General features: G+C 55.9%; 1 protein-coding gene across 3 annotated transcripts; it reads right to left on the reverse strand.

The window, feature by feature from the left end:
• Nucleotides 1–5,615: 5,615 nt before the first annotated feature.
• On the reverse strand, nt 5,616–11,454 carry DDN (dendrin). Of its 3 annotated transcripts, none has more exons than XM_021091592.2 (3): nt 11,411–11,454; nt 9,511–9,582; nt 5,616–9,103 (listed from the first exon to the last, which is right to left on the reverse strand). In XM_021091592.2, exons 2-3 carry the CDS (start codon nt 9,555–9,557, stop codon nt 7,189–7,191), a joined length of 1,962 nt encoding a protein of 653 aa, XP_020947251.2. In that variant the 5' UTR covers nt 9,558–9,582; nt 11,411–11,454; the 3' UTR covers nt 5,616–7,188. The 3 variants fall into 3 exon arrangements, with proteins under 3 accessions (XP_020947251.2, XP_003126149.1, XP_084811668.1); XM_084955542.1 differs by having other exon boundaries at nt 5,622–9,103; nt 11,407–11,454; XM_003126101.4 differs by lacking the exon at nt 11,411–11,454 and having other exon boundaries at nt 9,511–9,739.
• Nucleotides 11,455–12,687: the final 1,233 nt, after the last annotated feature.

Genomic DNA, 12,687 nt, shown 5'->3' on the forward strand with positions numbered 1-12,687 from the left:
TTCTGACCTTCATGTCCCTGTAGCCTCCAGAGCTCTAGGGTATTGGGATGTTAACTCACCAGCTGTACTTTAGGGAGGTCCCTAATGCTACCAGGGCTGGCAGCGTAGTGGGGGATGATGGGGAGGTTGGGAGAAAGACTAGGTAAGGGCTCGTGAGAGAACTCAGTGGAAGCGCAAGAGGAGCCATCCCAGGAGGGAGCATGCAGGGCTCACACTAATGCGGCCACGCAATAAGCCTAGGGACAAACCCAGATTTTAAAGGGTGAGCAGTGCCCAAGAGTGGATTTCTCTTTTTTTTCTTTTTGGCTTTTTAGGGCAGCATCCACAGCATATGGAGTTTCCCAGGCTAGGGGTCTAATCAGAGCTACAGCTGCCAGCCTATATCACAGCCTCAGCAACACCAGATCCGAGCTGCATCTGCGACCTACACCACAGCTGACGGCAATGCCAGATCCTCAACCCGCTCGCTGAGTGAGGCCAGGGATTGAACCTGAAACCTTCATGGTTCATAGTCCGATTTGTTTCCACTGAGCCACGATGAGAACTCCCCAAGAGTGGATTTCACATGGAGATGCTTTCCCAGATCAAGGGGATTGCCCCTGGGGAACAGATGTGTGTGTGTGTGTGTGTGTGTGTGTGTGTGTGTAAAAGAAAGACAGTAAAGAAAGATTTGGACAGGATGGTGAGCTCCTTGAGGACAAGGACTGTATCTTGGTCTGGTCCAGCGGTTTTTCCAAGAGCCTAACATTGTACCTGGTACCTAGGAGATCCTGTCAAATGAAAGGATAGGTGAGGCACTATCATTGGGGTTGGGGTATGTCGATCCTTCTGTTTCATAGCTGCACGCAGACTCTTCATTCTGTCTCAGGAATTGCTGAAAGGAAGACCATCCTGGGACCGTTCTTGAATGGGCACTTCACCAGCTGCCAGCCTTAAGGATCTTAGCACAACTCAGTGCTGCAGTTGGAACGGCGCCACCTTGTGGTGTCTCTTGGGAGAGTTCCTGGAGAGACAACCCAGCAAAAAGAGGCAGGATCATCTCTCCCCAGAGGGGGTGGGGGTGGAGTGGGGTGGGGTGGGGGGATGGTCACACCAGGCAGCAGCCAACACTCCTCCTGCATATTGACCCTGAATTGCCATGCCAGCGTTCCAGTTTTATCACATGCTGAAAGCCTGCTTCGGGCCAAGTTTGCAGGTGACACAGAGCTAAATCACAGGTGCTACCCTTGAGCAGGTTACCAAGAAAGGCCAACAAAGGTCATGATCAAGCAGCAAAGAAACTAAGGCTATAGTCGTTGGGGAGGCAACTGCAGCTCAACAATTCTGCACCCCTCACCTCCCCTTCAACTTCACTAAAGCTCAAACCCTTCATCCTTGCTTCCAGAGACATTTCATAATTTGGCTCCCATACATCATTCCAGGATCCCATCCTTCTGCAACCTCTGCCTTCCCCAGGGCCTTTGTTCCTGATGAAAGCTGCATACCTTCCCACCTCTCTCCCATTGCCCACACCCTGGAATGCACTTCTTCCCCATCTCCCTCCGCCGAAATCCATCTCAAAGCTCTTCTAAGTTCCCCTGGCACAGTGGTCTTGCCTCCTGAAGAACCTTCTTGGCAGGGTTTTCATTAATAGCACATACTGGCTGTTCCATGGGTAGTTATCTGTATATTATTCATCTCCCTATTGGCTTCTAGCTATCTGAGGTCAAGGACTCTGTGTTTTGTTCATTTGGGCATCTCTTGCAGCACTGAACCAGGCACATCATATGCTCTTGTTAAGATAGAAGATGAACAGAGTTGCCCTGGTGACACAGCAAGTTAAGGATTTGGCATTGTCTCTGCAATGGCTCTGGCCATTGCTGTGCAGTGGGTTTGAATCCCTGCTGGGAAACTTCCACATGCCGTGAGTGTGGCCAAAAAGTAAAAAAAAAAAAAGTAGTAGATGGATGGATGGATGAATGAATGGATAGATGGATAAATGGATGGAAAGATGACAGCTGGGTTGGTGGATGAATGGATAAATGGGTGCGTGGGATGTATAGATGGATGGATGTGCACATGAATGAACAAAAGGATGGATGGATGCATGGGTGGATAAAGAAACTCTTCCATACCAGGACTTACAATAGGCTATGTTGTACCACCAGCTGCGGGGTGGGAGGCACCTGCCCCCTGCCGGAGCACAGGGAAGAGAGGACCCTGTCTAGGCTGAGCCTTCCTTCACTAACACATGCACTGTCAGCGACTTTTCTCCCAGAGGCCTGGGCGTATTGTGACTCCCCAAAGTCACAGTTTGGGAGCTGCTCCTTCCTTCATGCTCCCCTAGTCTCTCTGGAATGCCTTCAGCAACATGTGTTATATTGTACGGCCTGCACTGTGAGGACTCCGGGGGTTTCCTCTTCCACATCCCTTCCCCTAACTCACACACCCCTCAGATGGCGAGTTCCCTGAAGATAGGTAACATGACTCAGTCTCTTCCCTCAGGTCCCTAGGGCCTGGCATCAGGTCTAATGAGTGAGCCAACAAATGAATAACTGACTGAATGCCAACGTTTTCCCCGTGGATACATTTGGCACACTCCCTATGGACTCATGTTCAGCCTGGTCCTCTCCTCCTCATGCACACACACACACACACACACACACACACACACACACACACACACTCTCCCGACTCTGAATCCCCTAAAGTCCCAGAGTCGTGGCCTGGTTCTTTGTTTCATTTACCCATTTGTGGCTAATGGAGGGATGCCCCAGGGCTCTCCTGAGAGTCTGAAGGAGGAGGGGGCTCTTAGTGCCCCTAAAGCCATGTTAACTGGGACCCACTCAGAAAGGGGCTTCCCGGAGCTCCTGTTGTGGCTCAGCGGTAATGAATCCGACTAGTACCCATGAAGACAGGGGTTCCATCCCTGGCCTCGTTCAGTGGGTTAGGGATCCAACATTGCCATGAGCTGTGGTGTAGGTTGCAGACATGGCTTGGATCCCGCGTTGCTGTGGCCTAGGCCAGCAGCTATAGTTCAGATTCAACCTGTAGCCTGGAATCTTCCACATGCTTCCATAAAAAGACCCAAAAGAAAGAACGGAGGGAGGGAGGGAGGAAGGAAAGAAGAAAGAAAGAAAGAAAGAAAGAAAGAAAGAAAGAAAGAAAGAAAGAAAGAAAGAAAGAAAGAAAGAAAGAAAAAGAAAGAAAGAAAGAGAGGAGGGAAGGAAGAAAGAGAGGAGGGAAGGAAGGAAGGAAGGAAGAGAAAGAAAGAAGGAAGGAAGAAAAGGGCTTCCCTGGGAAGAACCTAGCTATGGGGAAGGTAGGATTGCTCTGTGCTAACCTGAGGGCTGCTGTCCCAACCTGACCACACCCTCCAGCACTGCCAGCCCTACTCCTGACCTGTGAGGCTGTCCCAGGGTGGGGGGATGGTTGTGGCCTCTGGCTTGAGGCTGGCCGGCAGGCAGACACAGCCAGATTTAGAAGTCATTTTCACAGCAGGGAGCCTCCAGCCTCCCACCCACAGGGCCCTACAGGGCCAGTGAGAGATATGGCTCACCAAGGGCTGGCCCCCAGACCTGCAGGAGCTCCTCCTCCTCTTCTCTCTCCTTTTCTCCCGGATCTTTAGCAGCTGGTGTTGATTCCACCGTTAGGCAAGGATGGACGTTCTGGGGGAGGGGAGTGTTGCACTGACACCCTAACCACCTAGTGCTCCCAGTACACCATTCGTCCATTCAAGGGGCTCCTTCCACCCCAAGGATCCCCTCTCCTCTCAACCGGGCCTCTGATGCCTCTTCCTCCCCTTCCCCTATTTCTACTTCTCTCTTCCCCATCTCCTAACGGATCCCAACACTAATGAAATAGCCTTAGAGAGAAATAATAATCAGAGCTGAACACTTCTATATCCCTTACTATATGCCAGGCTTTGTTCAAAGCGCTTTATATACTGAATCATTTAATCCTCCTAACAAGCCTATGAAAAAAAGCACTATTAAGAACCCCACTTTATAACTGAAGATTCTAGGGCACAGAAGAGTTGAGTAACTTGCCCAAGGTCACACAGCTAGCATGAGGTAGAGGGAAGATTTAAACCCAGGCTGCCAGGTCCTGGAGTCCATCTTCTGAACACAACACTACCCTAGTTCTCTAACAATGACAGCAGTGTAGGGGAGCCCTTAGAAACTGGCCTCTGTGTGTTCAGCCTTAAAGAGGCCCAGACAGCTTAGTGGAGCCCACCCCCACGGGGCCAGCCCCTCCACCTTCCCATGCAGCTCATCTGTGCTGCCAGTTCCAGGGCCCTCTGGGCTGGGCTGCAGCAAAATCCAGGAAGATGGTCTCAGAGCTGTCCTGCTCTTTCTCAGCTTTCCTCCCAGCCTGAAGTCCACCCTCTTCCAGGCCCAGAGGTCCAAGGCACACGTCCCATCTGGACCAGGCTCACACCAGCCTGGCCTGTTTTCCCTCCTGCTTTCATCTTCAACAACTCCCCTGAATGTATCCTCAACTCCAGGTAAACCAGACCATTTGATAATTTCCTAAACATATCCTGTTTTCCCACATCTGTGCCTCTGTTTTTGCTGTTCCCTCTTCTTGGAGCTCCTTTCCCCAAATTCTATCACAGATACCACCTCCTCCATGAAGCCTTTCCTGATCTCATAAAATCCATACAATACGCCTTATTTGACTCCTAGTACTTATTTAAGGAGTGACTGCTCAATCTATAAACATTTGCCTGTTTTTATCTTCACCCCATTGTCAGGCAGGCCTTATCTCTTTCCAGGAGCCCAGCTCATTGCCCGGTTCCCCTCAGGTGCTCAGTAAAGGCTCCGGAGTTAGAATCGGTAGAAGAATTGTAGGTGGAAGGAAGACAGGATTCAGGAACCTTTGATCTCTGCCCAAGATGAACCTCACTTATTCTGCTTCCTCCAGCAAGAGTGAACTTGAAACCTGGTGGTATGGGTTCCAGACAGGTGTTGGAATGGACGGACCTTCCTCGGTGATTCTGCTGATTCTGACCAGTTCTCCATTTAGGTTCAAAACCCAGCGAGGACCCCCCCCCCCCCACTCCGCCGAATCGAGGTCAGACAGCCGGCTTAGGGGCCAGTCCAGCGGTCGCCCCGCCCCGCCCCCTCCCGTCCTGCCCAGTCCCTCCGGGTGCGGGTGCGGGTGCAGAGTGACACTGAGATAATTGGAGACCAAAACCATAAGTGGTTTGAGAGCGGGGCTGGGGATCTGAACGCTGAGCCTGAGGTGTAGTTGGAGGGACTCAGTGGAGGTGGGAGGCAGAGGCGGGGCCGAGGGCGGGGCCAGGACTCGGCGACTGAGTCTGAGCGAAGCCCCCGCGCCCGCCGAGTCGGCGGCTAAATTTACCCAGGCTGACTCAGCCCTTGCCCGGAATGGGGGGTGGGGGGGAGTGCACCGGGGCAATGGGAAGAGCCAGCGGGGGTGGGGTGGGGTGGGGTGGGGTGGGGTGGGGGGCAAGGAAGGGAGAGTGTGGACTAGGGGAGACAGGGGTGGGCTGGGAGTTTCCATCAAAGAAATGAGTCTCCGCCACGGCCCACCGAGAGGGAAGGAGTGGAGGAGCCCTGGGGGAGGGACACTGTGGGGAGTGGGTCGGTAAAAGGAAGGAGATGCCAAGGTTGGACAAAGGGAAGCTTAGATTTATTGAGCGCCTACTGTGTACCAGGCACTGTGCAAGGCGCTTTACATACATTATCGCATTAAATCCTCACAACAACCCTGCGAGGTAGGTGTTTATCAACCCCCATTTGACAGATGAGGAAACTGAGGCTCAGGGAGGTGAAGCGATTTGGCCAAGTTCACATGGCTAGTAAATAGAGACAGAGGAGGTGTCCGAGATCGGAGAGAAAAAAAATACTTCAATGTCTGGGTCCCAAGCTGTTTAGCGAGGATGAGTACAAAGAGGGGCTCGGCGCGCTCCAGAGGTCTGCAAGGCCAGAAGCCTGCTCCCGATCTCGCCCGGCTGGAGTCGGCAAGGCGGGGGACCTGCGCGCAGTAACTAGGGATCCATTGATTAACTAACCGGCAGTGTCGGGGATGGAGGGACTCGCGGACTAGCTACCAGGGAAATCCGCGACCTGCGCGCGCCCCGTAGTGGCTACAGCGAGTATCACACCCCACACCTACAGGTTTTTTTGAGACCAGCCTCCCTCTTCCTTCCTGGGCTGGTTTCTGGAAGAGGCAGACATGCAAGAAATTCTCAGGGTTCTTTCAGACGGGTGATACCACCTGGGTGGGAACTCATGGTAACTATTCAGAGCATCACCAAGGAACATTGGGGAGGAGGAAAAGGGGAAGGCCTAAAGAGGTCCCAAGCTGATTCATTGGGTGCCTTCCCTCCCCAGCTCAGACCACCACAAGCCAGGGACAAGTGAGAAGGCCACCATCCTGCCCTGCCATAGGGATCCTTCACCTAAGCCTGAGATACTGGAATAGGAGCCCTTGTCCACTTACTCAGCTCTTTTGCAAACCCTGCATAGTCTCCTGAAGTGAGAATGAGTACAAGGTGACAATGAAGACACTCAGGGACCCTCAGACTCTTCACTTATTTCCAACTGTCCTTCCTGGTTTGTGACGGGGAGGATGAGATAGAAGCCTCCCCAAGACTCCAAAACATCAAGGATAGACCTTACAAGTCGCTCCATTTTACACATTACAGGGCCTAGAGAGGGGAAGTGATTTGCCTAAGGTCACCCAGCAAATCAGTGTCAGAGTTGGGATTGGAACCCAAGATTTGTGACACCGAAGTGAGCCCTCTTCCTGCTTTGCTAGTGGCTTCTGCCAAGAACACTTGCTCTTCTGCTAAGGGCCTCTCTGTCCCCTGGTCACCTCAGTCCAAAGCCTCTCCATCACTTTCTCCCTCCTGCCCAGAGGCCCTGCCCTGAAGTTGCCTGCCCTCCCATGACTATCCCATCCCTGCCCTCCTGCCTGATCCTGGCTAGGCCTCTCTGCTCAGCTCCACGCCTACAGCATCTGCCCCTGCTAAAGACCTTATCCGAGTGCCCTGAATGGAGCAGGCATTAAAGTCTACTGCTCACCCTCACCTCTTCTGAAAAAAAAATTATGCATTGCCATATGCTCCCTTTTCTTTTATCTGTGTGCCTTCTATTTCGAGTATGGGAACGGGTATAGGTAAGAGGTACAAGGAAGACTGAGAGGAAGAAAGGGGACACAAATACAATAAAGGGCCTCTCACTGTCGCTCTCTATTTCCCTGTGGGGTCCCCTTGTTATCCCCAGCCCCGAAGAGGACCTCCTCGGTTCGGCTGATGACATCTAGAATCCCTCTGACATTGTCACTCAGCTCTGCTGTCTTCCCGCCTTCCCGGGGCCCGGTCCGCTCACTCCGCCAGGAGGCGCCCGAGGCTTCTGTGTCGCTTCCATCAGAAGAGCCGCTATGGACGCTAAGCTCCGCAGCTTCGTCCGAGTCGGAGTCCGGGGCGGTGTGGCGGCGGATGCGGGACACGGCTTCCCGCAGGGCCCCGGCGTAGGGCCCCGGGGTCCGCGCCCAGCCCCGGCCAGCCCGCTGCGGGACGGCAGCCACTTCCTCCGAGCGCTCGGCACCGCCCGCGCCTCCCGAAGGTGCTGGGCCTAAGGCTGAGTGCTCTGGGCTACCTGGCTGCGTCGGGGGGTCCTGCAGGTTTACTTCGCCGACCGGGAGCCCTAAGATACGGGAGGCGCGCTCCTCCAATGAGGAGTCCGCGGGCTTCCCGCCCTCAGCTTCGAGCCCACGTCCCCCACCCGGCTGGTGTGAAGGGCGACTGCTTAAGGGCAGCTTCTGGCTAGGGGAGGGAAAGACCGTGGCCCCCTCGCCCTCCTCCTTATTGGACTTCGGTGGGCTGGGGGCGTCCTCCACAGCGCGCGGCACCCCTGCGGGCAAAAGCTGCACATGCTGGGTTCGAGGGGTGGGAACATACTGCGACCGTATCACTACGCAAGTGGCGTCAATGACAAAGACGCCTTCCCCACGAGCCCGGCCCCGGGAACTTCGGGGCAGGGTGTGGGGACGGCGGGTCGCCTTCCAGCCCTCCAAGGTCTCGGGTCCTGCCTCCTCTCTGTGGCCCAGGGACTCTCTCCATCCCGTGCCTCCTGGTGCCCAGGGTCTGGGGAGGGTCTGGCTGTGTCGGGGCAGCTGTTTTTTCACGGAGGGAATCCAGCATTTGGGGAGCCAGCTCTGTTCTCTACCTTCTCTCCCTTCCCCGGAGCCCGTGGGATGGGGCCTGGACCTGGGAGCCGGACGCGGGGGGCTGGGAGTCACAGTTGCAGACCCTGCAGGAAGTGTCTCCGCGCCTGGGCTCCCGGCAGCTTTGGCTTGGGGATGGCGGTCGCTACCACTCTTCAGGCCAGCAGCAGCCGGCCTCAGGCTTTTCTCCGCGGCCCCCTTACCGGACTCCAGCCTTGGCCTGCCTGTTCCACAGCCTGGGGATCCCCCCAGAAGACCCCGTCCCTGACGGAGACCCCAGGCTCCGAGGACGTCCCTGTAGATCCGAGGATCTAGCCTCTTCTTTGTGCACACTCCCTCGGTCCTGGCCGGAGCAGGGGCTGAAGAGGCGGGCGCCTGCGAGGGCTCGGCGCCTCGCTTAGTCCCCAGGGTCCTGTGGGGGCCTTCGTAAGAAGGTGGAGCCACGTAGGGTGGCGGCCGGTCCCAGCGGCGTCGCGGGGCCATCCCGGCAGCGCCTCTCAGCAGCAGGTGAGCCTCGTAGCTGGGGGGCCCTGGCCGCCTACCTCCCCAGGGCCCCGCCCACGCCGCCCCAGGGTTGCTCTGCGGTTGCGCAGACGGAGCGAATGGACGGGACGGGCGCCCCACTGACCCCAGGCGCTCGGGCCGTGAGGAAGCTGGGAGCCCCGCAAGTTGGGCCACCCGAGGGGCGTTCCGAGGCTCCGGGCGGGGCCGACCAGGGGGACTCCTTCGGGCCCCACCAGCCTTGCGCCTTTTTCGCTCGGTCTCCTTGGCCTCCCGCTCCTGCGACGCCGCTTTCCTTTTCTCTTGCTCCCGGGCTCGGGCCTCGGCCGGGGGCCCCGCCCGCCAGTTGGTCGCCTCCTGCAGCACCCTGGAGGCCCAGGGCCGGCGGGGCGGTGGCTCAGGGGATCCCGGGCGCGGCCCACACCTGGGACAATGAGCAGGAACCCAGGTGAGCAGTTTGTGGGGGAAGGGAGCCGAAGTCCGGGGAGCTGGGAGCACTGGAGACCACTTGGGGCCGCCCTGTGGAGGGGTGTGTGTGAGTGTGTGCGCGTGTGCACGTGCGAATATGTTAGGGCTGAAGTCGAGGCGGGACTCCTCGCCATCTCTCCGTGCACACTTTAGCAGCGTCTGCCCCATCTCACCTGCCCTCTCTCACGCCCGCTCCTGTCCCCCCAGATAAGCGGAATGAGTCAGGCCCCAGCCCTCGGGAGGGGGTGCGGGGAGGCGTGGGAAAGAGAAGGGGGAACAGCAGCGCTGGCTGGTGCCCGCGGGAAGGTCCGGACCCCAATCCCCGCCCCACCACTCTCTTCCCCTCACCCCTCCTTCACTCACGTGCGACTCTGGGGCCAGCGGGCCCAGTGGCTGGCTTGGAAGTCCATGAGCTGTCGAGGAGGGGCGCGGCGACTATAATGACAGGAAATAGTCTTCACTTCGATAACCAGCAGCTTAGATTTCTGCACCCAGAGGCAGCTGCTAGACTCCTCATCCTGAAGCTCCCGGGGGCTATCAGGCCCCTCGGAGAAGAGCTGACCATCCAGCATCCTGCCCCACCCCACCCCGGCCCCCCACCCTCCCACCCGCCCCAAAAGCCCCCTCCCAGCCCAGGGAGCCGGCGCCCACTGCAGAGCGGCGGGCCCAGCGACTGGGGACTATATATACCCAGGCACACGTGTGTGCCTGTCTGTGTGTGTGCGCGCGCGCATGTGACACAGCGCGCGGACGGCTCAGAGCTGCTACCTCCCCCACGTGCACGGCCGCCCCCTGGGGCCCGGGATTGGGCGCCCCTTCCCACTGCTCTAGTCCCCCAAACCTGATGGGACCTGCACAAGTGGGCAGGGGATTTCTTATTCTTGCCAAGCTGACAGTGCCCCCACCCCCGCCATTTCTTCAACCTTCCCGCCTCTTTAACCCTTCACTCTCCTGCTCGACAGGGTGCCTGACCAGCAGCGTTCTGCCCCTGACTTCCTGCCTCGGACTTTGCTTTCCCCACAGGGAGGTGAAGGGAATGGAACTCAAGGTCTCCGCCTGTCACTCTGCTGGTTTCCATGGGGTTGGGGTGCAGAAGGGGCTGGCCCATGGCTGGGGGGGGGCTATTTTTAGCGGCAGTGGCGTTCGGGTGCAGAGATGAGTAACCAGCTTCCTTGCGGTGGAGGGGAGGAGGCGGTGGCTTTCACGCAGCCTTTGTGCGACTCTGGGGGAGAGCTGCCTCCCCCAAGCTCAAAAAGGGTCACCCCCACACCCTTAACTCCTTACCCTCTCCGTGTTGTGCCCAGAGGTGCTGGTACAGCAGGACACAGGAGTGTGTCTTGGCCATCGAAGCTGCCTACACTCATTCTAAGATGTTTGTCCTTGGGAACCCATGGAGCCCTCTTTCTGAAGCAGGTTCTCTCCCCCAGTCTAGAAGCCAGGACTTGGTGGGGGGCGTACTATTCCTCACGGTGGACCAGGGCGCTTGTGCACTTGCGCCCTTTTAGAGGGGATGGAGGAGGAATGGCGAGCTCCCCTGGCAGAATTAATCCCCTAGCAACTGAAATGATAAAAGTGGCCCCTATCTCCCTGTGTAGAGCTCTCTGTCACCACTACCACAGTGCCAGGCTCACTCAACCCCCACCTGAAGTGATGCTCAAGATGATCACCTTTTAGGCTCATTCTGTCCGGGGGGTGGGGGGTTGTTGCTTACATCCACATGATCCCTCCCCCCAGGCCTCTACCAGGTGTCCCCTGATTCACCATGGTAATGTTAGTGGCAGCACAGCCCACGCCAACCCTTCCATGCAGAGACTTAGCAACCATGCCTGGCAACCATGGCAGCAGCTCCAGTGGAGAGGAGGGGTGCAGGGAGGTGGGAGAAAAGAGTGTGCATGGCAATGGTTCTCGAGGAAGAAGGGATAACTCGCCTCTCCCAAGACAAACAGGTAAGAATAGAAGGCTATGAGGCTCCCAAATTTTGTCCCTGGTCTTTCTTCCTGCTCCATCGTCAGACTCTAAGACCCGACTGGTTGCGTTTCAGGAGGGAGAAGCTGTTGGTCCCAATTTGTTTTCCACTGAAGTAACATGCAGCCCTTCAGCACAGACCCTTTTTTTTACAGTGATGAGCCAGGAGGGTAGATGTAGGCAGGACTGACTGAGACCCAAAGAAACAAAACCCAGACCTCCTGCTCCCTAACAAGGACACTCAGAGAGAACTCAAATATCCCCTATCCCATCCACTTGACCCCCCCTTTATACTTACCGGCTGCACCAGAGGCTCTTTGCTTGAAGATGCTTCCTTCCACCCAGGTCCCACCAGAGCCCTAAAGCTTTAAAAGTCCTTGCCTCCTCCCTAGACATGATGGAATGTGACATAAGGAGACATCTGTCCTTTCCATCGTGCACCCCTGCCCACACACACAAACATACCCTAATTCTAATAACTTGGAAGCCTCCCTCCCTCAAGTCTGGGAATGTGCTGAGAGCTGGGAAGGGCTGAATGCAGAAGCAGGGGCTTCTCCAAAGCCACAATGCAGCACTGAAAGCTGAGCTCTGATGAGCACCCTGATCTTTTCCCTGTGCTCTACCAGGAAGCTTGGTTTGGAGGAACCAGTATGGTGCGGCTGGGTTCATCAGAGTTCTTAGGCACAGTGTGGTTAGTGGCAAGGAGTTTCTTCAGATCTTGGCTAGGAAATGGTCTCATGCCCAGGAGACAGTGGTGAGAGAGTATCCAGAATTGGCTCATAACCAACAATGCAGCGGTCCTTTTGGTGCTTAGTGCTGACAACTCTTTTCCCCACACGGTTTCAGCACAGCGAAAGGGTCTGAGGGGGTGACCACGACCCACTCTCCAGCTCGTATCTCACCTTAGAAGAACGGAATTTGCGAGTTCAAAGCTCATCAAAATCCAAAGAGTCCGACGTTCCTTGACTAAGAAAAGCTGATGGTGGTGGCTGTCACTACCTAAAGGAGACCCTCAGTCTGTCTACTCTCTGGAGACCTAGCACTGTTACGGGATTTTCCTTGGGTCCCAGCTACCCCAGGCAGCGGGGGAACTGAGGTGATAAGGAGACTGCAGGGAATGGGGTGGGGAAGAGTTATGAGCAGGCATATGCATAGTTATGAGAACTAGAAAGGCGGTAAATCAAGTGTAAAAGGGCATGAGCTCTAAAGCAAGACTTTCAGCTCAAGTCCTAGTTTACTTTTTTCTTTTTTTTTTTATTTTCACAGATGTACCTGCGGCATGTGAAAGTTCCCAGGCTAGGTGTCAAATTGGAACTGCAGCTATAGTCCTACGCCACAGCCAAGGTGACACCGGATCTGAGCCACATCTGTAAGCTACGCTGCAGCTCATGGCAACTCTGGATCCTTAACCCACTGAACAAAGCCAGGGATTGAGCCCACATGCTCACAGACACTATGTCGCTCTCTTAACCCACTGACCACAACAGGATGTCCTTTCAGCTCTATTTTTCACTACCTATGTGGCCTTGGGCTAGTTACTTAGCCTCTCTGTGCCTCAGTTAAAAAAAGGATCTG

Source organism: Sus scrofa, chromosome 5 (genome assembly GCF_054392235.1).
Source record: "Sus scrofa isolate SSC_HxYL_T2T_F1_AM1 chromosome 5, Sscrofa_HxYL_maternal_Yorkshire_Landrace_v2.0, whole genome shotgun sequence".
NCBI lineage: Eukaryota > Metazoa > Chordata > Mammalia > Artiodactyla > Suidae > Sus > Sus scrofa.

Coding starts and splice junctions, on each gene's coding strand:
- DDN (XM_003126101.4), bottom strand. CDS start 9,719: ATGCTGGATGGTCAGCTCTTCTCCGAGGGGCCTGATAGCCCCCGGGAG. Junction 9,104..9,510: donor CGCTGGCCCCAGAGTCGCAC/GTGAGTGAAGGA, acceptor TCATTGTCCCAG/GTGTGGGCCGCGCCCGGGAT.